The 27,726-nt window shown below is 43.3% G+C and overlaps 1 protein-coding gene across 4 annotated transcripts in view; it reads right to left on the bottom strand.

The window, feature by feature from the left end:
• Positions 1–3,523: 3,523 nt before the first annotated feature.
• phf14 (PHD finger protein 14) overlaps positions 3,524–27,726 on the bottom strand; it is a 193,119-nt gene continuing 168,916 nt past the window's right edge. For all 4 annotated transcript variants that reach the window (XM_054745836.2, XM_054745831.2, XM_054745829.2 and 1 more), the window contains one exon: positions 3,524–4,388. In XM_054745836.2, coding sequence (XP_054601811.1) covers positions 4,317–4,388 — 72 coding nt within the window. In that variant the 3' untranslated portion in view covers positions 3,524–4,316. The remainder of the gene's footprint in view (positions 4,389–27,726) is intronic.

Raw genomic sequence — 27,726 nt, 5'->3', positions numbered from 1 at the left:
TTTTTACTGTTTTTTTAAGAGTCGCAGAACGTTGCACGCTAGGATGATGTCGACGCCAAAACAACCAAAACAAAGAGGAGACTCGCCTCTTATATCAGGAAGAATCCGTGTGTTTCGAGCGTCATCCGTTCTTTCATAATCTGTTGTCGAATTGTGATCGGCAGACGCTTTTCCGGTTCGCGCCTCACATTTTTTTTTTTACAGAAACGGCCCAAAATGATCTCCTAACACATGGATGTGTTGCTTCCTGATCACGTGACATGTGACGTATACAGATGAAGATCGGCTTCAGGGCTGAGATGTTTGTTCTCTCAGCGCGGGGGCTCATTATGATGCTCAAACAGTAAAAAAATGCAAATGACGGCTCTAGTCGTCATTGGCAGTGAACGGTTGGATCTAAAATGAAGACTTTAGTCGTCAATGGCAGTGAATGAGTTAAATGATGCCCAGTTGTTGAAAAAAAAAGGCGGCTTATTAACATATAACCATAATCAGGTCTTAAATACTTGGGAGCGGGTCTAAGTCTCTGGGCGACGCCATGCTTCCTTCTACGGGAGCCCTTACGGAAAAAGTGCATTTACTGATTTGTAATAAATGGTTACAAAATGTCACCATTCATAAACATTGTTGTTTTACACATTTACCTCTTCACTCGTGGCCAGTGATGAAAGGTAGTCTGATGTGCTGAAGTTTGCACTCCCCAGGGCTTTTAGACCCTGATAGGCATCATTAGCAAAGTCTTACTCTAACACAAAAATACTGCTTTCATGCAACAATTTAAGTATCTACTGCCCCCTGTTGCCAGAAAAAATACATACTGTCACTTTAACACTCAGCTTTAGGGGTTGGATCAAGGGGTTGAACCACCAAATAGTTCCTGAGCACAGCCACTGCTGCAGCTCACTGCTCCCGGGGTTGGTACAGGGATGGGTCAAATGCGATGTAATTTCACCAGTGTATGATAATGATGATGGGAGTTTAACTTTGATTATGATGTCAAAAAAAAGGGACCTTTTGAAATGGCTTGTTTTGGGCATATTATTACTAAAACTAAAAGCAACAAGTGCATTTTTCATAATATGTGTCCATTTAAAGCAACAACCAAGAGTTTGTAACTTTAAACTGTTGCTTTCAAACCAGTTTCAGTGGTTCTTGAGCCATTAACTTGAGCAGCTTCAATTGGACAGCACACTCTGCTGACCAGAAGCTGCACTTAATAGTTTGTGGTTTGGGTAGGAACACTGGAGGGAGGTCGTACCTGCTTTACAGCAATAGCTGATAACTAAGTCGGTAGCTAATGTAAAGGCTAGCAGTTAGCTTTTTCAGTTCACTGACAGTAATTTATTTATTTTTTCAAGATTTTTTTCATTTATTCTCTATTAAGGTAGCGCGACTAGGGTTGCGAATGACCACAGTCACCAATTCTTGTCATGTGTCTATGCCTATGTATGTCTGTCTGGTCTCAGAATTGTGTTTACTGAAACTCTCACCCCTTCTTTCCACCGGAGCCGTCAGCAGCACGTTACTGCAGCAGCACGTCTTGCTCGCGTAAGCTGCTGCTTGGCCCTTCCCATGAGATGCGAAGCAGCAGGGGAGCAGCTGTCACCGACAGAGCACGAAGTCACACGAGTGACTTCGTCAGTAAGCACAACAACAAGCAGGAGAAAACTACAACATGGCTCCAAGAGGTTTGTGTTTTATGTTCTGTCCGTTTTATAATTGCCAATACGGACCTGACAAACAAAGGAGACCACTAGCTAGGTGATAACTTCTCACGGGGCCGCACAGTTAGTAACTTTTTTTTTTAAAGTAAAGCAACCGGAAGGCAGTACGTTTCTTTATTCTGAAAATCTTGGGAACTTCGCTCCGTTTCCGCGTCCGATTTCCTGTCCTTCCTTCTCCAAAAACGTCGAACTTGACCCGTTTCAGAGGCGTCGCGCGTAGAAAATAGAACCGGCGCGTAAAGGCCGCGACATGCTGCTCCTGAGACACGGCCGACTCGCGCTGCTGACGGCTCCGGTGGAAAAGGTTCTATTGACCACAACGGTTCCTATCAGCAGCTATGACGTGCTGCTACAGTACCGTGCTGCTGACGGCTCCCGTGGAAAGAAGGGGTAATTTCCCTCTGGGATGAATAAAGTATCTTTGAATTTGAATAAAAACAAAATACAAAACAGGTGAACTAAAATAACAAAGAAAAAGGAACAGAAAGAAGTAAAAACTTACGGTATGTCCCGTTTAAAATAAATACAATACAAAGTAATTTTAACTCAACTTAGAACTAAGAGGTTTCTGGCCTGGTTTGTTGTTTCAACTACAGTTGGCAATTTCCAACTCCTCTAAATTACAGAACTATATAAATGTATCATTTCATTTTTGACATGTTTTTTTGAAGGTATATATTGTTTTAGTATTTTTAATGTCTGTACTTAATTAATTCCACTTTTTGACTCCATACATTGAGACACAACGTTCCTTTATATTTATCCCATGCTTTGGTATCGTGTATATTTTGTATCCTTTCAAATCATAGATGCTTTGTCTTTTATTACATTTTATAATAACATTTTCTGGAAGGTGCTATTTGTCCACTTTGTACATACTTTCCAAGATATTTTAAATAAAAGAAAAGAAAAGTGAAGACTGCTTTTAGTTAGCATCATGGCAGAGCCTGCAAGTAAAAGTGAGAGAGTAATGTATTTGGAGGCGAAGCAGAGAGTTAAAACCAAGGGAATGTTGGCATGGCGTACACAAGTTTTGCTAGTTTTTGAAGGGTACTACTCAGCCTGAAACAGTTCAAGTCAGCTGACCTGAGTGAAGTTGTTTCCCTGTCGGCTCTGTGACAGAAAGTCAGTGCGCCGACTGACTTTACTGAGGTGATCAGTAAACGGAGCAACAGTGTCAAAGAAACACAAATTAGCACAAAGATGGTGGCGTTGTTGGATATTCTGCTTTTATGGCTTTTGTCAGACTCTGAACCAGGAAATGGCTGCAGGCAGTGAAGCAAAAGGCAGAAAACTCGTGAGCAACCAGTGACTGCCCCCCTAGCCAATCTGTGGCCACAGTCGCAATGCTGGTCCGACTCAGCCTCGACAGGAACCTCAACAGAGCAGGGACTAAAAATTGGGAAAAAGTAGAGGGAATATACTGAACTGTGCCCTTGGAAAAGGAGGCCGGGCTGAGCTGCACCGGTCCGAGTTACTCAGAGTAGTGCTCTTTGAAAACTACCTTTCAAGAGAGCTAAAGGAGACGGTGAAATCACGGACTGATTGTGACTTGGCTTCATCTGCAGTCTGCAACTGGACTTGTAATTAATCATATTTTATTGTCCAACTGTGTGCATCTATTACTACATAATTAAGTTTTAGTTGGCTCGTGTCAGCGTTAGCTCGTTGTTAGCTCTAGCTACAGCAGACCGCAGCAGTATTGATTACAAAAGTTGTAATTCCACTTTCAACCAGTAGGAGAGAAGCGAGTAACGTATTAAATGTTGTTTTAATGTGTGTGAATAAGAAGCAAAACATTTATTTCAACTTCAGATTTATTGGCACTTTAGGGGTCACCTTGAAATTCCCTCAGAACATCCAACAGTTGTAGAGCTGAGAGAAGCTCTGGCCAGAAAACAGGATGAATGAAGGTAACAGCCAGAGGACCCACTCATAGTCATCCCTGTCTTTGACTGTGCGTTGTTTTAAATCCACAGGAACAAAAAACAGCTGTTCAGTTCACAGAAACCCTTCAGCTGCACAGAGAAAAGTGAGAGACGAGTCTCACAGATCAGACTAGGCAGGTCAAACTGACGGAGGTCAGCACTTAATATCAAAGTAAGAAAATAACTCCATGAGAAGATTTTACAGGGCTATGAAAGAAGGCGGGGAATTAAACTGATGTTTTGAACAACCCTGAAGCTCCCAGGTATCAAAATAAAATCAGCAAGTCAGATGAAATGTATGTGAAGACAGAAGAAAGGTCAGACAGGTACAGGTGTGCTCGGCTCGGCAGAAAAATAAAGTTTTGTTTCATATCGTAAACAGGACTCTGAAACGTTTGAGTCATGGTAGATGTCCTGCTGCTGAAGCACCTTAGCAGGAGCTGCTTCAAGAAGAACATGTCCATCGCTCAGCTCCATCCATAAAAAGTACAAACTCCACCCTTAAAACTAGAAATACTTTGATCTGAATAGTGTTCTTTAAAATATGTCCCAGGTAACAAAACCTTGTGCACTGGAGGCTACCTGCTGGCTGTGGTCAGACTTTGGGAGGCTAGTAGAAAGTCTTAGGAGAGGCAGACAGGAGACGCGTGCTCCTCAGTTGGCTTCAGTTTGGAATCTCCTGCTCTGCTGTTTCCTGTTTAACAGAATCTTCATCGTGAATAGGCTCCTCCTCCTCCTGCAGCAACACAACAACACATCGTACGCTGTCACTCAGGTCAGTCGGAAACACAACTCACCAAAGAAAAGACAAAACAACAAACCAAACTCTGGAGGTTTTATAAACTTAAGGATTCATACACAGAGTGCTAACTTCTTCTACTAATTCTGTGGAAAGAGATGGTGACTGCAGCTCTGAGGAGCACAGAAGCTCTCCAGGATCAAAACAAACACCAGCTTTTAGACATGAGTCACTTGAAGCGAGACCACCCGGGTGAAAACAAATCAGCTCTCTTTTTATTTTGGGCTATGATGATTAGCATGTTAGCAAAGAGCTAACATGCAGTCCTGGAAGCTGCTGAGGAACCCTCCCTCATCCCAGAGCACTCACCGGCAGCCCAGGAGGAGAGAGGGACCGGATGTCTGAGCAGCAGCCGTATGTGAGCGGCTCTCTCTCACTTAGAGCTCTGGTTGTTTGGAACAATAACATCTCAGTCAGTTAGTCTGGTGATCTCATCAGAAATTTAAACCTCAATTTTACGAACTTAAAGACCGGGCCTCGGCACATCAGTTACAACAAAACACAGTAATGTCAGCATGACTGATGAGAAAGTTCCAGATGATCTGAGAGTTGAAACACAGCTAGGTTAGGATGTTTGAACAATGACATAAACAGCAGCTTGTTTTCCATCATTTATCATGCAGGACGGGTGTGTTCTGGTGCGATTAGCCATCAGAACTGCTCCCCGATTCTGCAGCCCAAATCAGAAGGAAGATGTTGGCGTTTGTTACTCTAAGCAGGTCATTCTGCTCATGTAAACTTCAGAGGGGACATTTTACACCCTTGTACACAAGTTATAACAGTTTTATGGTCGACGCAAAACATGTTCATCAAGTTCTTTCCAAGGGTAACAATGGCAGAGGTGTTAAGTGTCCACCCTGCAATCGGAAGGTTGCAGGTTCTGATCTCTGCTCAGTCTGTCGTTATCGTCGTGTCCGTGACACGTAACCTGCTGGTGGCGTTCGGAGTGTTTGGCAGTCTGTCAGTGAGCCCCAGGGCAGCTGTGGCTACATCGCAGCTCATCATCATCAGCGTGTGAATCACTAATTGCGTTGTGAAGCGCCTTGGCCTCCCACATAAAGGTATCTCTGCAGTTGTATGCATGACAGTTTCAGGGCCTCCCAGAATGAGCCGTGTCAGGGCTCTGCCGCTTCACAAAAACATGCTGCTGCTGGCCACACCCACTCATCCCTGATTGGCTGTTATGAGGTGATGAAGCTTAGGTTTCCAGGAGTAGAGCCAGCGCTCCTCTGGCATAGTAAGGTGGGATGTTGCTTCTTTTCCTTATTATGACATCACAAACAGGACTTTTTGAAACAGCTCATTTTGTGGACTGTTTATAACGGCAGTAGAGACCCACATGGCCGCACAAACACGAAGCAGAGACCAGCCGATTTAGAAGTGAGAGTGACGGTGGCATGACCTGAGCGGTGACTACACAGCTCTGACAGAAACAATTACCCCACAACACCCCCACCCCCATGCCCACCCACAGAGGTTAATAGACATGTGATCAGCAGGTTAGGACGTGCAGCTCAGAGCTGGACAGGCACTATATCTTCATTCCAACACGTTAAAGTTTTAAAACACATGAAGGAATTCTTCTCAAACCAATTTGTTTATTTAAATCTGAAATTAAAATCCACTTTTTGTTAGAACGTGTTTTTTCAAACCCATCAAACAGATCACCACATGGAGTTTTAATCAGCTAGAATTTCTATCAGTAATTATAAATAGAATGTTTACTTGCTTTTCAAAGTTTTTGGCTTTTGACCTAAAAAAAATAAAAGTTTAAGAAGACGGTGACCAAAAATCTTATATTTAATGTGCACATTGGATGTCCCACAGTGGGTCATGATCACAGGATTGGAATCACAGTTGCTCAGGTGAGAACAATCTGATAAAAGCAGAAAAATCTCAGAAATTATTTGAAACCCCACAAAAGTAACGACTGAAACAATCTCCTAAAAGTGTTTGGGTATAAATGATGGAAGCTGTAACCGAGTACCTGTTCCTCCTAGTTTAATAAACAAAACAAGCACGGAAGTACTTTTTTCTCTTTCCTAAAATCAGCCTACTTTATTTATAGGTAATAACAATATAGGAAGAGAAAAAAGTATGGTTCTGGTGCCGGTAAATGATAAATGATCCGCACTTGTATAGCGCCTCTCAGAGTAAGGACTCCAAAGTGCTTTACACTGCAGTGTATCATTCATCCATTCACACACACATTCACACACTGGTGGGGATGAGCTACGATGTAGCCACAGCTGCCCTGGGGCGCACTGACAGAGGCGAGGCTGCCGAGCACAGGCGCCACCGGTCCCTCCGACCACCACCAGCAGGCAAGACAGCAGAATTCTCTGCAACCTTCCGATTAGTGAACAACCCGCTCAGCCTGTTGAGCCACTGCTGCCCCAGTGTAGTGACTGAAGCGGCCGAAGTGAGTTTTCTCTGAGTGTCCCAGGACTATGTTCTTGGTTGGCCAGGGAACACCTTGGAGTTCCCTCGGAGGAGCTGGTCCAAGTAGCTGGGGAAAGGAAAGTCAGGGCCTTTCTGCTTAAGACTGCTGCCCCCGCGACCCAACTCCAGGTCTGGGTGGCTGTGTTTAAAGGTGTAGGTCAGGGGTGGGCAATCTCAGTCCACGAGGGCCGGTGTCCCGGCAGGTTTTTGATCTCACCTTGGGTCAACACACCTGAATCACATGATTAGTTCGTTACCAGGCCTTTGGAGAACTTCAGGACATGTTGAGGAGCTAATTTAGCTATTCAAGTCAGCTGTGTTGGTTCGAGGACACATCTAAAACCTGCAGGGACACCGGCCCTCGTGGACTGAGATTGCCCACCCCTGGTGTAGGTGGAACAAATAGATAATTCTTGTCCTTCGACTAACCAGGTCTTTGAAATATTCATTCTGTGGACCATGTAAATGTGACTAAGTACAACGAAAGCTGTTCTAGATGCACTTTTCAGTTTTAGTTTCACTTTCACCTTGGTAGCTGTGTGACGTTTCCTCCTCAGACTGGAGGAGGCCCTGTAGGCAGGCAGACAGCAGGATAATTCCAGCCTGTCTAGTGGTGCTGCGCTGACACCCGTCTGCTTTCCCTCAGGCACACAGGAATGATAGGTGGGTGAGAGCTGGAGTGGCAAGGATAAAGAGCACACGAGGAACCCTGTGAAGGCCCCTAGAGAAGCAGCATCACTCCCTCCCCAGGGACGGCCACTAAATCAGAGCAGGAGGAGCCAATGGAAGGCACATCCCTGGCTTTATCAAGTAGTTAGCATGGCGCTGTCCCTCCCCGTCTTGTTTCCCATTTAAGAACTGACTGGCCCTCTGATAACGGATGGCACAACAGGTAATTGGAAAATTGGCAGGCTTGTCTGGGGGTTTGGTAGATGGCACAAATGTGTACGACGGGAAAGATCATGAAGATTTACCTCAGCCCAGTGGATCCGCACCAGAAAGTGCCCAGAGTTCAGGAAAAGTAGCATGTTCTGTTGAAGCATTGATGAGGTTCCTGTTGGTAATCAGAGGTTTACCAGCTGCTCATGGAAATAACCCCAAGCATAATTTACTGGAGGGAGGGACACCTGTCCAGTTTAGCTGCTGTACCATCAGGGAGATTAAATGTCTCCAGACTCTACCTGGCAGCTTAGCTTCATTTTATTATGTTATTAAAAGTATCCGTCTGAAAAGATGCAATCAGAAAATAACAAAATGGATACATACGTGGGGTTGGGTAGCTTTAGGGATTTTTCTTTATACCAGTACACTAACGATGCCTGGTCTCCAGGTGGTGGTGGTGGTGGTCGGAGGGACCGGTGGCACCGGTGCTCGGCAGCCTCGCCTCTGTCAGTGCGCCCCAGGGCAGCTGTGGCTACATCGTAGCTCATCACCATCAGTGTGTGAATGGATGAACACTGCACACTGTAGTGTAAAGTGCTCTGGAGTCCTTACTCTGAGAGGTGCTATACAAGTGCGGGTCATTTATCATTTACCCAAAGCTCGTGACCATGGGTGAGGGTAGGAACGTGGATCAACTGGTAAATTGAGAGCTTCTCCTTCTGGCACAGCTCTCTCTTCACCACGGCAGACCGGTACAACGCCCGCATCACTGCAGCCACAGCACCAATCTTCCTACCGATCTCCTGATCCATCTTTCACCCACTCGTGAACAAGACCCCAATACATAAACTCCTCCACTTGAGGCAGGGCGTCATCCTTGACCTGGAGAAGGCATTCTAACCTTTTCCGACCCAAGAAAAGCACAGAGAAGACCACCAGTCATTATGGGCCGCCGTTGATCACAGCAGCTTAAGTATGGCGGGAGCTCAGGAAGCTGCGCCCTAACAAAGCCACAGGTCCTGATGGTGATTCACCAAGGTTTCTGAAGCCTGAGCACAGCCCCATCTTTAACCTGACCTTTAGACAGGGGAAGGATCCTTGGTTATTGAAATAGTTTTTCCTGTTTCGATGTGCTTCCAAGCGTACTGAGCATCATAAAAATTCGACATCAACAACTTGTTGCCACTGATCGGCTAGGGGGTGGAGTCACAGGTTGCTGCAGAGTTTTCTGCCTGCTGCTGTTTCAGCCGTAGTCTGAGCAGAATGTCCAACATCACTACCCATGTTTTACTGTTTCTGTGTGACGTACAGATCACCTCGCGCTCACAGGTGCTGCAAGGTACACCATGCTCACCCGCTAGAGCCGTGTCTCAGTGGGTGTCACGTATAGCCGAACTGAGTCACGTTGGGGCATATGGAGAACACAAACGACTCTTCTGACGGAGGGAGCTGGACCTGTTTTATATCAAGTCAGCTGGCAGATTGTAAACAAAGACCATCTCTTTGGCCTTTTTAAAGGAGGGAAACTGACAATCCACCAGCTGGCTGAGAAGGAAATCTGTATGTTACCTTCCTACATGATTCAGCCATTAGACAGTTTTGTGATTATTTCGTTGTAACAATCTTACATATTGTACCTTTAAGCATGAACTAGCTTGGTTCAGGAATTTGTCCTGTAATAACTGTGGTGCTGAGATTTACATGCTTTTAAATTATCGTGCACCCACACGTGTGTGAGTTAGGGTATAGGACACCACCTAAGCAACCTTTGGATTTGAATCACTTGCAAGTGACACAAACGCTCAATTATAATGCTGTTGGTAGAAAAAGTAGAAATGTGACTCTTCATTTTCAATTTTCACTGTGACAAATGGTCAGCCTATCAGGTGATGGGTGGGCGTGACCAGCAGCAGCAGCATGTTTTCTTAAAGTGACGGCTCATTCTGGAAGGTACTAAAACTGTCCAGAAAAAAACTACTTCAATCACTTTTAGTGAGAGGGATTTTGAGCAAATAACCTCACAAACATGTTGTGTATCAACCACAGAACTGTTCTACATAAGAAAATAAAAGTCACAATATGTCTGAAGTAGTGTGCAGTGGACTTTAAATGTAGCAGCAACACGTGTTTGTTAATAACCAACAAATCGTCACTATTACCTTCCATCCTGTCACAGATTCTTCCCTCGTCAAGTGAAACAAACATTTGATGTCTCAGAAAAGTAAAGGCTCTGTAAAACAGGACGGTTGGGGTCTTTCAGCATACTTCCTGCTAATTTACGGTCTTTATAAAACAACCTGTGTAACCTTTGCAATCAGGCTCACTGTTATCACATCAGCTGTGGATGACATATCTGGTTTTAAAACGACCAGTAATTACCCGCCTGTTATTCTGATGGAGTTTGTGGAGCCGCTCCAGCGTCGGATGGAGAGAGAGATGACGCTCTGAGAACTGCAGCAGCTCAGCATCGGCGCTGGGTTCTGTATCAGTGGTTCTGACTCAGATATGCTTTCTGTTATTGAGAGGTGTGTGAGGAGCCCTGAGCGGCTGATGGCTCTGCTATTGTGGGATATCTCCATCCTCGGAGAAGATAATGGAGAGGAGGAGGCAAGGTTTGTTTGCTTTGCGTTCCACAGGCTGGCGGCGCCTCTGGCTCAACGCATACATGTACGATAATGAAATGCCACGTCTTTCACCGGAGGTAGATGTTGGAAAGGGCAGGAGCAGAGCGCCGGCACGCTTCTGAGGGAGGGAGCAGGAAGAGGACTCGCACTGAGCTCTAGATGGCAATAAAGACCAGAGCTCAGTACTGCATCACAGCTGCTGCACACACACGCACGCACACACACACACACACGCACGCACACACACACACACACACGCACGCACGCACGCACGCACGCACACACACACACACACACACACACACACACACGCTGCAAATCAACCACGACAACTGGGATTAAAACTCAGCTGTGAAGGAATCAGAACGTCTGTTCTTCAGTCGGCTTCCTGCTTTATCACGTCTCTGCAGTCCTCCAAAGAATTAGCAGTTAATTAGTGCAACTGACTTCCTTATCATGTTTTCTGCTTTCTTTGTGCTTTTCCTTTTGTTGTTGCTGTAAGACTGTCTTACACTGCAAAACGCATGCAGGAGTTCTCCTCTACTGTACTCTCTAACCTTTAACGGACTGCCATGTTTAAATCTCCTCCCACATCAAATCACGGCGGCACAAGGTGAAGCCCAACCATCAGACAGCTGATTAAGCCTCGGCTTAATCCCAGTTTAGGAACAAAACTATTTCAATTAATAACAGCAGAATAAAGCGTCTACATTAGGATTGAGAAATCTGTTCATGTTGAATTATGACATCCGGTTTTGAAATATATAAAACAATCTTTAGGATTTCCATGACAACACGAGTCACAGCTCTTTGTTTCTGACGAGGGGCTCTTCAGTTTTACCTTCTGAGAGGCGGACTTCTGAAAAATGACAAATGAGGCAGTTTTTATTTAACAAAAGCAACAGGAAGAGCACACTTTGGAAACAACAACTGGTTTTACAAAAAATGTTATACAGATGATCTAGTTTCATGTTAGGGTTAATAAACTCCTCCTTCATACATTTGTATTAAAAACCTGCATGACTTTGTGAAGACTGTAAAACCATTTAGCTGACCAGCTGCATCAACAAGAACAAAGATGCTTTATTTGTTTTAACAGACACACAAACAACCAACTCTGAGTCTCTTTCCCACAAAAAATATACAGGGAGTGCAGAATTATTAGGCAAATGAGTATTTTGTCCACATCATCCTCTTCATGCATGTTGTCTTACTCCAAGCTGTATAGGCTCAAAAGCCTACTACCAATTAAGTATATTAGGTGATGTGCATCTCTGTAATGAGAAGGGGTGTGGTCTAATGACACCAATACCCTATATCAGGTGTGCATTATTATTAGGCAACTTCCTTTCCTTTGGCAAAATGGGTCAAAAGAAGGACTTGACAGGCTCAGAAAAGTAAAAAATAGTGAGATATCTTTCAGAGGGATGCAGCAGTCTTAAAGGGGCATTATGGAAGTTTGACAGCCAAAACATGTATAGAAATAATAAATTTCTTCTTCATACATTCTCCTGCAATGCCCTGGTCCTGTAGAATGAGCCCTGGCATTTTTACTGTGATGGCCTGTTTTTCTGTAAAATCACAGAAAAAGAGAGATGCTCGGGTCGAGCAGGCTGCTTCATGCGCGTTCACGCTCAGGCATAGCCCGTAGCATTTGCTATCCGTAGCTTTAGCAGCAGAGAGAGAGGTAGTGCCACTTTGTCGCTGTTCCTAACGCCTAGTGATGAACCTAGCTACATTTCTGAGGACACTTAGCTACTTTCTTCTAGATATTTCCTGCAAAATAGCAACAAAATAGCCATTTTCACTCCAAACCATTCTTTGAACGTTGTTTCAGCTGTCATCAAGGATAAAAATGTTACAGATAAAAAACACGTCACTGGCGCTTTAGCTCACCTAGTAAGACGTCGGACTCTAGTGCAGAAGATCTGCGTTCGATTCTTGATGTGAACGCAATTTATGTAGAGTTTATTTTTTACATTAATGGTATATTTTTTTACAGTAAGATACCCAAAATTTTATTTGAGACTTGCTGAACGGTATTGAATTCACAGATAAGAAAGATGTGCACAAGCCTACTATTGAAGCTGCCGTTATGTTTTTGGCCTGAGGGGGCAATTGCGAGCATAAAAATTCAAAGTCCCTTTAAAATTGCAAAGCTTCTGAAGCGTGATCATCGAACAATCAAGCGTTTCATTCAAAATAGTCAACAGGGTCGCAAGAAGCGTGTGGGCAAACCAAGGCGCAAAATAACTGCCCATGAACTGAGAAAAGTCAAGCGTGCAGCTGCCAAGATGCCACTTGCCACCAGTTTGGCCATATTTCAGAGCTGCAACATCACTGGAGTGCCCAAAAGCACAAGGTGTGCAATACTCAGAGACATGGCCAAGGTAAGAAAGGCTGAAAGACGACCACCACTGAACAAGACACACAAGCTGAAACGTCAAGACTGGGCCAAGAATTATCTCGACTGATTTTTCTAAGGTTTTATGGACTGATGAAATGAGAGTGAGTCTTGATGGGCCAGATGGATGGGCCCGTGGCTGGATTGGTAAAGGGCAGAGAGCTCCAGTCCGACTCAGACGCCAGCAAGGTGGAGGTGGAGTACTGGTTTGGGCTGGTATCATCAAAGATGAGCTTGTGGGGCCTTTTCGGGTTGAGGATGGAGTCAAGCTCAACTCCCAGTCCTACTGCCAGTTTCTGGAAGACACCTTCTTCAAGCAGTGGTACAGGAAGAAGTCTGCATCCTTCAAGAAAAACATGATGTTCATGCAGGACAATGCTCCATCACACGCGTCCAAGTACTCCACAGCGTGGCTGGCAAGAAAGGGTATAAAAGAAGAAAAACTAATGACATGGCCTCCTTGTTCACCTGATCTGAACCCCATTGAGAACCTGTGGTCCATCATCAAATGTGAGATTTACAAGGAGGGAAAACGGTACACCTCTCTGAACAGTGTCTGGGAGGCTGTGGTTGCTGCTGCACGCAATGTTGATGGTGAACAGATCAAAACACTGACAGAGTCCATGGATGGCAGGCTTTTGAGTGTCCTTGCAAAGAAAGGTGGCTATATTGGTCGCTGATTTGTTGTTGAATGTCAGAAATGTATATTTGGGAATGTGGTGATGTTATATTGGTTTCACTGGTAAAAATAAATAATTGAAATGGGTATATATTTGTTTTTTGTTAAGTTGCCTAATAATTATGCACAGTAATAGTCACCTGCACACACATATATCCCTGTAAAATAGCTAAAACTAAAAACTACTTCCAAAAACATTCAGCTTTGATATTAATGAGCTTTTTGGGTTCATTGAGAACATGGTTGTTGTTCAATAATAAAATTATTCCTCAAAAATACAACTTGCCTAATAAGTCTGCACTCCCTGTAATTTTTGTTAACTACAGGATTTATGGTTCATCATATAATTAAATGGTTCATATTAAAGGTTAAAAAGTCAATTACAGCACGATGAAACTAAATGAAATGCATATAACAATAATACCAACTAAATGAAAGTAAAAATGAATGTTGTAAAAGATAAACCAGCTCTGATATTTGTTTCAACTCAACACTAAACTGAGATAATTAAAACTGGATTCTAGATAAATTGGGCAAGGCACGTTTATTTAATGGTAAAAATGAAAATATCAGAGGCCAAGCCCCGTTAAACAGATATAAATCTGATGCAACATGAGGACGTTGTCCTGCATTGTTCAAAATGTGTGAGACACTCCCACATCTGCCTGTTTGACAGATGCTGGTCAAAAGCTTTTGTAAACACTTTTATTATTATTATTATTATTATTATTTAAAGAATATTTAAAATGTACTTAAAATAGTGATGTATTTTAAGATTTGTCCTGTTTTTGCCAAGGAGACACACACACACACACACACACACACACACACACACACACACACACACACACACACACACACACACACACACACACACACACACACACACACACACCATTAACAGCAGTTCCATTAGGACGTCCATGCAGGATGTTGTTCTCCACGTTGAACCACCGTTGCTTGTCACTCCTCACCAGCCAGATAAAGATGCTGACTGCTCACATTTGATTTTCTCCTTTCATTTATTACTAAGGACACTGTGTAAGCCCCGCCCCCAACCCAAGACCCTCATTTCCTCCTCAGTGAGGCATGGCTGGTGCTGAGATGAACTCACCAGAGGATGCCTAATTAAATCAGAGGACTCAGAGGCAGGTTTGGTTTTGTGGCTTTACTGGACCAATCAGAGACTGTCAGGACTGACTGGGCTACCGTGTGGACAGAGACCCTGTCCTCGAAGGGTTTGGTCTACAGAGTAGTTTTTCTAATTAAAGAAGCTGACTCTGGCTGCTAAAGATTTGAAGCTAACACATTTAGCTAATATTGAGAACATTTGTTAGCTAAACAGGCATTTTGCTAACATGACACCAAAGGGTTTCTGTTTACATTTTGATACAAACACAATAAATGCTACATGGGTGGGGAAATGAATATCTCCAAAGACAAGGGGCAGTTTGAGTAGCCGGAGTGCCATCAGACTGCAGCAGCAGGAGTCCAGAGCTGTAAAATGTTATTCTAACGAAGGCAGCTGATGCTGCGTATGAGGCGCCTGACAAGTGGCCTCATGTACACTAAAAGGGTTATTAGACTGGAGCCAGGTCAGGAGAAATGGGCCACTGGGGCCACTGGGAATCCCAACAGCAATCACACACTCCAGTTTACTTCACAAATTGGCCCCTGAGAGGGGCCCGGCTGTCTGCGGTGCCTAGTTAAAGTGATGGAGGTGACTCCTAACCATTGATTTTTCCCTTCATCTTTGGCGTCCCACAAGGCCGCCCCGACTGGTCTCCTGATCTCCCTGCAGGCTGCTTTAGTCGGCCCTCTCGCCTTTAAATCACTGTGGTCACACTTTGACTGCGTCTACAAGCCAAGTTTCACTGATGAAGTTATCATACCTTAAGCACCTTGTTCGCCTCAGTAAAAGCTTCAACCGTTAGTCTTTATTGATCGTACTCGGAGACAAACTTAAACGCGCAGGAAAATGTCAAGGACAACAAATACAAGTCAATACAAATACAAAACAATTTATCTTCATTCCATAAATGAATGAATGATACATATTAAACCAATCATATTGTTACCAAAAGGGCCTGATTGACGATATAAAAGCAAGTTAAAGGTGAGATTTTCCCTCTAAGACAGATACTCACAGATGACAGAAAACTCTTGGCTCGTCCCTCTGAAGAACAGAGCAGCTGATGAGTAATGATGCCTATTTTTCTTTCAATTTACTCCGTATAGTAAAGGCAGCAGACTGTGACTCTTCATTAAGTTAATTAGGCTAATTTAATTACAGTCTTTCGCAGGTCAGGCAGGAAGTGTATGATTGATGGTGCAGCTTGTGAATATAAACTGCTTTGGAAAAAATAAAGACAGAAACACGTCTGGAACACGATAAACCCGTTAAGTTGCTGAGCTCCGAGTCGCCCGCCAGCGGGAATCTGCCTAAAACGTCACACCGCTGGACTCGAGGATCATCCCAGAACTTCAGACGCAAGGCTTTAGCAGAGCGGGCGTGGGCCGTGGCTCCGGTGGAAGCTGAGCAAATGAAACTTCTACGGACATTCATTTCAACAGTTGCAAACCTTTTGATGACAACAAAGCTAAGAGCAGCTTAAGGAGTGACACCCACACAAGTTCACAGCTGAGCACTTTAAACACCGCCTGAGCAACTTTAAGAGCTTTTGGCATTTCAAACCTTTTATCAAAATCTTCTGGTCTGATTCACCGTGAAGCCCGGCGTGCCCCGGCAGGCTGCCGGAGTATAAATAAAGCCTTAAACAAGCGCCCCTCGGCACGCCACCAAGACCGAATTAAAGGCCATCCGTATATTACGGCAACACTGTCACTTTATTGCTGAAATCAATTTAGCGAGGGCCTGGAGCAGGGGGGACGTGGCCTTGGTCGGAGTGAGGTTTATCTAAGCTGAGCAGGCTGACAGAAACACAGCGTCTATAATGAACTCAAGGGTGTCCAATAAAGCCTTTTATTCACCCTTTGCACATCAGAAACTGGTGCGCGGCACCAACATCCAGCTTGGAGTTGTTCTGTCACACTACAAACCAGCAGGTTCTCTGTAATTACACCTGCTCCACAAACGCTTCAACAATAGCAGGAAACCAGAAAGACAGATCCTCATCAAAAAGCTGTTTGGTTGTTAAATAGATTCCACCGACAGAAACACATTTACTCCGACCTTTAGATACCAGAAACCATCCACGGGAACAAAAACAAACTCAACCGGCTGCTCTGGATGCATCGGAGTGTGCAAGCCTGCTTCTGATGGACAAAAGAAAGCTCCCACTTTATAAAAGAGAAAGTTCACTGAGAAACAGTTTTTACTTGTTATTTTTTAAACATGAGCAGCCACTCCGAATTTAACATTCAGGCTGAATGTGAAAATAGTCTTCTACCCCTATTACCCCTGCATTAGCCTCTGATAGAAAATAGACAAGGGAAACACTCGGATTAGAAAAGCCAGTCAGATCTACGTCACACTGACTCACTCAGCTAGTAAGCATTAATGTAATGGAGTTCTAAACGTACTTGGAGAAATATGTATATTATTCTGTATTTTATTGTATAAGTGAGGTTTACCAGTTTCGGGTCTTTTATTTTGAAAACCAGAAACCACAGCCACCGCAGCTTCCTGTTTCTCACAAGACAGTCTTCATTGTGAGTAGAGTGCCGAAATGCTCTGACACTTTAGTTTTCTGTGTGAATATCCCAATTTAAGTTGTAAACTTCGTTGTGCATTGTTTATATTTATGTTGACACATTTTTTTTAGTGTTTGGTCAAAGTTTAGTTTGTGTTAAATTGGATTTTAGATACAATTCATTTCTTTCTGCTGCAGCCATTTTAACAAGCCTCTAGTGGTTTCTTTGGTTAGTAGTCAGAAATGTGGATGGCACCACTTTGTTTTATTTTAATAACATTTATTTATCATTGTGAGGGATCTATGGATGCTGTTTGCTGCCAGAAGACAAAATCTGAGTGACTTTTATGTCTTCTGCAAGCATACGAGAAGAATAAACTCTGGAGAATAAACTTTCCAAGTGTCTGTCTTCTATACTAAGTAAAGAGTGTTACATTGGCAACTCCACCACACAGCAGAACTCCTCCAGGCTTGTGTTATTTGCGGAGATAAAACATTAACTTTTAGAGCAAACTGAACAGTGTTAGAGTCATGTCGCTGTTAGCCAAACAGAGACTAAATGTCCGAATGTCAGGCATGTTTCGATCCTAAGTACGTATTATGGAAAGTTGGCTCAAAGTTCTCGGATGTGTTCTTGCGCCGCACATTGTACTGAGGATGTTGATGTGGACATGAGACAGCAGAGTATCCCATAATGGACTGCACTGCAAACCAAATGTCTCCCAACGAGAGAAAGCAGAAAGCTCATAACTGTAGTGTTCTGTATCAGAAATACAAATAAATAAATATAAAGTTGTCTGTTATTGTAAATAAATGCTGAATGGCATGTATTTGTATAGCGCCTTGATAGGGTTCTACAACCCCCCAAGGTGCTTTACAACACAATCAGTCATCCACACATTCACACGCTGGTGGTGACGAGCTACAATGTAGCCACAGCTGCCCTGGGCTGTACTGACAGAGGCGAGGCCTGCCGAACACAGGCGCCACCGGTCCCTTCGACCACCACCAGCAGCAAGCAAGGCGAGTTTAGTGCCTTGCCCAAGGACACAACAGTAGCATTCTCTGGTTGGAGCCAGAGACCAGTAACCTATAAAATTTGCTGTGCTTAGTTGGGTTTTACTCCTCATGATCCCTCAATATGCTAATTAGCTAACTATCAAAATAAAAGCAGCGTAGCTCTGTTGTGATGGAAAAGAAACTTTTATTCTTTTGATTTCGGGGAATGCTGATGTTTTATCGGTTTTGATCAAAAGTGGACCGACTATAACACAAATAATGTTTTCATTGGTAATTTGTTATTAAGGAACATGACAGCTAAACTGTAGAAACAAGCAGCGCTTGCCAAAAACATACTTGTCAAGTACACAAGAACGTACTAGCGCTCTTAGGTATTGAGAAACGTCCCATTTATCAAACGTTCGTAGAAACTGTCCTACAGTAGGGAAAAAAGTATTTAGGCGGCCACCGATTGTGCAAGTTCTCCCACTTAAAATGATGACAGAGGTCAGTAATATACATCATAGGTACACTTCAACTGTGAGAGACAGAATGTGAAAAAAAAATCCATGAATTCACATGGCAGGATTTTTAAAGAATTTATTTGTAAATCAGGGTGGAAAATAAGTATTTGGTCACTTCAAACAAGGAAAATCTCTGGCTCTCACAGACCTGTAACGTCTTCTTTAAGAAGCTTTTCTGTCCTCCACTCGTTACCTGTATTAATGGCACCTGTTTGAACACATTATCTGTATAAAAGACACCTGTCCACAGCCTCAAACAGTCAGACTCCAAACTCCACTATAGCCAAGACCAAAGAGCTTTTGAAGGACACCAGGAAAAGAATTGTAGACCTGCACCAGACTGGGAAGAGTGAATCTACAATAGGCAAGCAGCTTGGTGTGAAAAAATCAACTGTGGGAGCAATTATCACAAAATGGAAGACATACAAGACCACTGATAATCTCCCTCGATCTGGGGCTCCACGCAAGATCTCATCCCGTGGGGTCAAAATGATCATGAGAACGGTGAGCAAGAATCCCAGAACCACACGGGGGGACCTGGTGAATGACCTGCAGAGAGCTGGGACCACAGTAACAAAGGTCACCATCAGTAACACACTACAACGGCAGGGACTCAAATCCTGCAGTGCCAGATGTGTTCCGCTGCTGAAGCCAGTGCATGTCCAGGCCCGTCTGAGGTTTGCCAAAGAGCACATGGATGATACAGCAGAGGATTGGGAAAATGTCATGTGGTCAGATGAAACCAAAGTAGAACTTTTTGGTATAAACTCAACTCGTCGTGTTTGGAGGAAGAAGAATACTGAGTTGCATCCCAAGAACACCATACCCACTGTGAAGCATGGGGGTGGGAACATCATGCTTTGGGGCTGTTTTTCTGCTAAGGGGACAGGACGACTGATCCGTGTTAAGGACAGAATGAATGGGGCCATGTATCGTGAGATTCTGAGCCAAAACCTCCTTCCATCAGTGAGAGCTTTGAAGATGAAACGTGGCTGGGTCTTCCAACACGACAATGATCCCAAACACACCGCCCGGGCAACAAAGGAGTGGCACCGTAAGAAGCATTTGAAAGTCCTGGAGTGGCCTAACCAGTCTCCAGACCTCAACCCCATAGAAAATCTGTGGAGGGAGTTGAAAGTCCGTGTTGCTCGGCGACAGCCCCAAAACATCACTGCTCTCGAGAAGATCTGCATGGAGGAATGGGCCAAAATACCAGCTACTGTGTGTGCAAACCTGGTAAAGACCTATAGTAATCGTTTGACCTCTGTTATTGCCAACAAAGGTTATGTTACAAAGTATTGGGTAGAATTTTTGTTATTTGACCAAATACTCATTTTCCATCCTGATTTACAAATAAATTCTTTAAAAATCCTGCCATGTGAATTCATGGATTTTTTTTTCACATTCTGTCTCTCACAGTTGAAGTGTACCTATGATGAAAATTACTGACCTCTGTCATAATTTTAAGTGGGAGAACTTGCACAATCGGTGGCTGACTAAATACTTTTTTGCCCCACTGTATATTCCCTTTATGACCGAAATTTAGAATGTGTGTATGAACAGTCAAAAGACTGAATAATGAAAAGTGCGGTGGCCTCTCGTACGCATGTTCCTTCGCACTCGTCTGATGATAAATCCCACCTGTGTGTACCCAGGTGCTTGTGTCCGTTCTCAGTCATTTACACACAGAAACACCCTCAATTAACCATATTTGGTCACGTTACATCCTCAGCACGTGAGGGGATTCCCTGTTTTTTGTTTTCCAAAAAAAGGGAAAAACTTTATTGACAGCTAGATCGAAACACTGGCTGCCAAAGCGTAACTGAACCAAGTTGCAGAGGTTATAAATGCAGTCGCGAGAGAAGAGTGTTTCCCATCACAAATGAATAAAAATAATGAATATGATAAATCGTAGTGTGACGGGTCAAGGAGTCGTTCTGTTTGGAGTTAGTTTTATTTGGAGATGTTGTCTTGGAGTGCAGCCTCTTTGCAGTGGTCATTCAGTTTGGTTACTTTGGCAACGCTGAGTGTATGATCGGGAAGCAGGGGAGGTTCTGGGGGGGTTATCGTAGTTGTAAAATAAAATGTGAACTAGAATCGGATTTGTGCGGTTTATCTCCCGTGCCACAAAGGGTCCAAAATCACAGCATAGCAGGATTTCAGGAGATCAGCTGTGATATAATATCAGATTCCCGTTGGTCACGTGTCATTTATTGGTTTTTAGCACCAATTATGCGTTTTTCCACCGACACAATTACATACTGGGTGAATGTAATTAGTGAATGAGGAACACGCATGGATGACTGAGACCTTCAGAGTTGCAGTTCCCCCGTTCTACCACTAGATGCTGTTCCTACGCATGATCAGAGCTGTTCTTATATTTAGGAACATTTTCACGCACAGGTAAAACATGGTAAATACCACACAATGTATAAAATTGTGCCCACATATGAAATAGGCACAAATCTGTTTGTAAGTACGGTTGCAACGGCGCAGATAGGATTTTCAAACTGGGGGGGACAAAGTTCCAATGTACCCTCCCCCAAACACACACACACACACACACACACACACACACACACACACACACGCACGCACATACACATACACAAACAATTGCAAGAGCCTTAACTAGAGCTCGGTCCGTTTGTGTAATTTCATCCAATGGTTTAAGAAAAAACGAACACTATTACATACGTGCTTGAAGCCATTGCGCAATAGAACGCTGGCAACAAAGCTCTGCCTGATCAACACCATCCAAAATCAGTCATTTGTTATTCTCCCAATCAATTACTAACCAAAGCCTCATGCTTTATGCAAAACATGTTTTATTTAAACATTAACTGATTTTCAGCATACCGATCTTTTAGGGCTGGGCATTAAATAAAAAATGTATTGTTATCGACATTTCTGTGATGTGTGAATGTTGCACATCTCCACTATCTTCTGGTGTGAAGTAGTACCTTCATGAGGGATCATATTTGTAGATGTGATTTGTTAAGGTCAGTAATGACGCATGTCGCAATATTGCGACTTTGGCGCTTATAACGAGTAAGTCCCAACACTGACAATAATGTACTGAAACTATAACCAACATCTTAGGTGTGTTCTTGCTGTGTCGTATCTCTAATTCCATGCTGTAGTTCTTTTTTAAAACACAGAGCAGTTTTGTGTCCCTGTTTTCCTGCATGGAACTATAACCAACATGCATAAACAGACAGATTGGTCCCGCCTGCTTACACTGTTGGTCTTTTTTAAAAACAGTAATTGTTGCTTGTCTTTTTCACTTCATCCTGCGTCCCAGCAGCACCCACTTTGGTGCCTCTGGAGTCGGTGTTTGCTTACGTCATGCTGCATTCAAGGTAATTGGGAAAAGGAGCTTCAATCGTTTAACCTCCGATTTTGTTTTCTTTTTTGCCTTATAAGTGATGGGGTGGGGGGGAATCGGAGTCAATCTGAATCTGAGGGGGACAGATGCCCCCCGTCCCCCACCCTATCTGCGCACCTGGATAAATGAGAACCCTGGTCTTCTGCTCACCTCTCCACCGGCTAAATTCTTCTTCCTGAAACAGGAGTGCCAGAGCTTTTTCCTACAGAAATCAACTCACAAGACATTCATTCATATTAGAGACCACTGTGGATGTGTGAAACGAGTGAGATTGGTCATTAATGCTTTAATAAACTGATGATATCTTTTTAAAAGAACAAATAACAAAAACAAGACTGACTCATATAAAAACATTTTTATACTTTTGATTTCCTTTCTGACGTCTTGTCCTCAGAACTTTCTCTTCCTGACTTCGGTGCTTAAGACCTCAGTAAATTCTGAAGTGTTTCCTTTTCGGTCTCGGCTCACGCATACATTAAGGTAAACCGTGTGCTCCTGGTAAACTTTGGTCGTGATTAAACAGAGGCAATTATGGAATCCTAGTGATATCCTCCATTCCTGATTGTAATTATAAAATACTTGTCTCATAATTGCAATTCCAAGCATAAGATCACCCAGAGTAGACTAAAGGCAGGAATTTAGAAAAAGGAGGGGAAGTGTCTAAAATGTGCCAGAACAGACATTTCTCTAAAACAACATGAGAATATTGTAACAGTGGATTTATCTCAGTTTGAATGTTTCCTCACAGCCTTTACATTAGTGGCGATTACACTGTTGTTAGCGATGGACCCTTTACGGGGGCAACACCTTTATATGTTATAGCCAGGTTCTAACCCTAACCCTAAAATAAAGTTAAAGTATTAGTGTATCTTAATTTATTCATAGTTTAAAAGGCTTTGCTTTCCATCTAAACTGTTTGTTTTGATTGTAGTTTTAATGAGTTTGGAGAACGTAAACAATTATTGATATCTGGAACGTGAATTTTGTTGCTAAATGGTCAATGGCCTGTATTTGATATAGCGCCTTCTAGAGTCCTGGAACCCCCAAAGCGCTTTACAACATAACCAGTCATTGACACATTCACACCCTGGTGGGGATGAGCTACAATGTAGCCACAGCTGCCCTGGGGTGCACTGATGGAGGTGAGGCTGCCAAGCAGTGGCCCTCTGACCACCACCAGCAGGCAAGCGGGGTTAACTGTCTTGCCCAAGGACACAATGACAGTGACAGACTGAGCGGGGCTCAAACCTGCAACCTTCTAATTATGGGGCGAGCACTTAACTCCTGTGCCACCGTGCTAGACTTCAAAGTCCCCCAATTGGGGGATGTTACAGCTCAAAGGGTAAGGAGGCTGGGTGGAAAGGTCTAGCGTACCAGATGTGGCCCACAGGCCACCAGTTGAGGTTCACTGGCCTACAGCATCACACAAACATTAAATAGATCCGGGAAGCAGATGGTTCAAAAACAGGATATGCACGATGGCCAAAGAAACAGATGTCAACAAAGCTGCTGCACAGTACATTTGGTACAATGTACCGCCATTCTGATGGCGTTACATGTCAGATTCAAGCAGAACCAGAAGACTCATCACTTCAGGCAGCAGGACTGCGCTGGCCGGTCGTAGCTTGGCTAAGCTGCAATGCTGTTTACATGCAGAGAAATTTGGCTTTGTAACGGCGTTATCTGGATGCCGTAGCTCAGTTAGGAGTAGTCCGTTTTGGTTCCACTTTAGACAAACCAAGGCAATAATTTGTTTTTTTCCTCTCACTGCATGTAAACCCCCTGACTGATAAATCTATCTGAGCTAGCGGGTGGCTAGCGCCTTATCTGAGAGCACTTTAGCACCCCGCAGCAGCAGCTAGGGATCAAACCCGCAGTCTTCTTGCTGAGAGACCCCCACCCACATGAACAAACTTCATCAGTTCATGAGGTTTTTGTAATAAATGTCCCAACGCCCAATCTTTTAGAAGTAAACGGATGAAAACTAAACACCCATGTTTGGAGCCTGTTTCTCTGAATGAACCGAGTCAGAATCTGAGCTGCTTACTGCTGCTCAGATAACAGCGATGGCTGCAGGGAGCTCTGACAAATTACTTTCTGTACTAGTCTTTGTAGACCGTCAGCCATAGGTGGACCACCTCCTATCTCTGCTAGCAGATGAATCTCCAACGCACAGATCAGGTTATATTCTGCACTTAATGCTGGCATTTAAGAAACATTCCTCCACCACAGGCAAAAACGGAGCACGGCTTGGCATTTAGAAGTGGATAATAAAACTTTCCTTAAATATAACTCTCATCTCAGAGTGCTTTTTAGATGCCCTTAGTGGAGTCAATTATCTCCCCACACTTGCTATTACTGAGACACTCAGAACACCTCGCGCCTTGAAAGGTCCGTGAAGCATGCTTTCTCAAAAATGTCACATTCTTAACTGCCTCTCAAAACGTAGAAGCTGCGATGCCAGTGACAGAGTCCACGTGTTGGCGTCTTCTATCTTTGTGTTACTCAAACATGCCTCATCCATGTGTGACAAAAGGAACTAACAAGGGATCAGAAGCAAGTATTTTAATACACTCACTATGGAAATGGATTTGAAAAGTTCACTCTTGTTTCCTCTTTCAAAACAAAACTGTTATTTCATCACCAGTGAAATGTGGGCTTGCCCTGAGACGCAGGAGAAGAAAGATCCAGGAGGAGGAGGAGGAGGAAAATAATCAGGAAATATCTCCCTGAAAATCAACCAGACAGAAGAAAAACACACCTGGGAAAATGTGTCAAAAATTCACGTTTTAGATCAGACGAATGGATTTAATGTCTCTCCCTGGAAGAACGTCTACAGCTGATTAACTTATAAGATCAATCAAATAAAGATGGCTGCCATAGCTAATCAATATTGGAAAACTATAAGACCGTATCTCACCCAGATGATTTTACAGGAACTGATCCTGCAGGATCCTGAGGTGTTTCACACCAGATGGGGTGAAAAACACCTTCTGAGTAGGGATGTGTATTGGTGGAATTACTGCACGTCGATATGATACGTATCACGATGCAAGGGAGACGATACAATATGTCATGATATATTGCGATACAGACAATATAAGTGTTTTTTTTAGACTGAATGTATTATAGAAAAATTCAACAAACAGTACAAACTGATGCTTAACATGTTTAACATGAGGTTTATGAACCATAACAGAGGGAATTAAATTTCAATGGTGGAAACAAAATCTGTTGCACACTGTTGCCAACTAGCGGTCGGCATTTGAATTGCACCAAAAGTAAAGAAAATACACAAATGTTTGCATGTAAATTCTTCCAAAAATTGGACACACAGCTTTTGAATATCAACGTAATATCGCTGGAAAAAAATCACAATATATTGCCATATTGATATTTTCTTGCATCCCTACTTCTGAGGGTTCCGGGTCTGCTCACAATGTCTGGAAACCCTTGATGGAGAGGAGAGCAGAGGGCCTCCTCTAACTCCTTTTGATGAGGAGAAGCAGCAGCAGGTGACGTAGTTTCCTGAACGCCTCTGTGAGGCTGACCCACGCTATGAAGGGAGATGACTACAGCTGTCTTGGTACAGGATCTGGGGTTTCCCTGTTCAGAGTCAAACCTCATGACTAAAGGTCTGGTTGAAATGAAGACCAGATTAGACGATCAGCAGAAGATCAGATTGGCTTCTTTGGTCCTGATCATCAGGACACCTAAACAGAGCTACCAGAGGGTTTTTCAGCCCTTATCCTCTGCTGTTCTACTCAGGGCTGGTCTGGGCCAACACGCCCACTTCAACTGATTGGCCGGCTCAAATACACACCTACAGTTAGGGGGAGCCTCGGACTGGTGGATAGAATCAACCAGTGGGGGCTTCCCACAGGTGCAATTAATTATCGTTCTGATGCTGAGACATAAACGACTGACTGAAGCTGGGGCAGTTCTCCGTCTCTATTTCTCACTGCTTTGACAAGCACACACACGCACGCACGCACACACACACACACACACGCACGCACGCACGCACACACACATATGCGGTTGCTTTTACTCATTTAAGCTTTTGATTTATTTATTTTTTGGGTTCTATGAACAAGTTCAGCTTAGTGTTGAGGATGTGGACTCAGGTCTTGGTTTGTTTGTCCTTCAGAGGACTTACTCCCATGATACTAAAGATTGACTTCACAGATCAAGGACCTGGCTGAAAGCTGCATCACTTCAACTGGAGGCTAGTTTCTAGAACCCTGGAGTAAATCTTCCCAGGGAGGCCCCAAGTGCTCGCTACCTGCAGGGGATTCTCAACTAAAGACAAATAATATACATTTTAACTGTGCATTACTTCAACCCTTTTGGATTACTATGACCTGGATGACTGAGAACCTTCACCAGCATGTGCATATGGTGACCCATCAAATCTGAGCCCTGGATAAGAAGGCTTAAATGACTGGGTTTTTCTTAAAGCTGAAGCCACAATTCTACTTTGATTATGTTTTGGTAAACAGTTATCGGATCAGAATAAACTAATTATGTTCACGCGTCTGGACAAACTGGAACTGCTTATCAAAAAAGGTATAGACAGTTCATCTAAAAATTAATTTGAAAGATTTTTATTGAAGGACCACTTATCATTTAGAGAGAGCTCTAACCTTTAAATTTTCCTCATAATTGAAGGCTTCAATTTTGTGATTCAGCATTTCCTGTGTGGCTCTTTATAATTCATTTTCTCTACAGCAGAATCAATCTGCTTCCAATTTCCACTCAGATGGAGCTCAGAGGAGAATACACCTGCTAAAAGGGACTGGAAGGAAACCAATGACTTCTCTTTACTAGCATGCAATAATAATAGTAATAATAATAATGATAATAATAATAATAATAATAATAATAATAATAATAAAACAGGATTAGGATATTGACGCATGCAAAAACACTTTAAAAGAATCCTAAATGGAGGGAAGAATAACGTTAGGTTATGCATAAAACCACTGTTCCCTGAAGGAGAGGAACGAGATACAACGAAGGTACTATGGGACATCACGCCCTCGTGTGGCCTGGCTGAAGACACATTTAATCACGCCTTGAAGGCAAATGAAAGTGACGCTGTGTGGAGGCCCCACCCTCCACTTACAGTCAGGTCCATAAATATTGGGACATTGACACAATGCTAACATTTTTGGCTCTATACACCACCACAATGGATATCAAATGAAACGAACAAGATGTGCTTTAACTGCAGACTGTCGACTTTTATTTGAGGGTATTTACATCCAAATCAGGTGAACGGTGTAGGAATTACAACAGTTTGCATATGTGCCTCCCACTTGTTAAGGGACCAAATCTAATGGGACAATTGGCTTCCCAGCTGTTCCATGGCCAGGTGTGTGTTATTCCCTCATTATCCCAATTACAATGAGCAGATAAAAGGTCCAGAGTTCAAGTGTGCTATTTGCATTTGGAATCTGTTGCTGTCAACTGTCAAGATGAAATCCAAAGAGCTGTCACTATCAGTGAACCAAGCCATCATTGGGCTGAAATAACAAAAGAAACCTATCAGAGAGATAGCAAAAACATTAGGAGTGGCCAAAACAACAGTTTGGAACATTATCAAAAAGAAAGAACGCACCGGTAAGCTCAGCAACACCAAAAACCCGGAAGACCACGGAAAACAACTGTGGTAGAT

Source organism: Nothobranchius furzeri, chromosome 11 (genome assembly GCF_043380555.1).
Source record: "Nothobranchius furzeri strain GRZ-AD chromosome 11, NfurGRZ-RIMD1, whole genome shotgun sequence".
NCBI lineage: Eukaryota > Metazoa > Chordata > Actinopteri > Cyprinodontiformes > Nothobranchiidae > Nothobranchius > Nothobranchius furzeri.
This window is presented reverse-complemented; position numbering and strand designations above follow the sequence as displayed.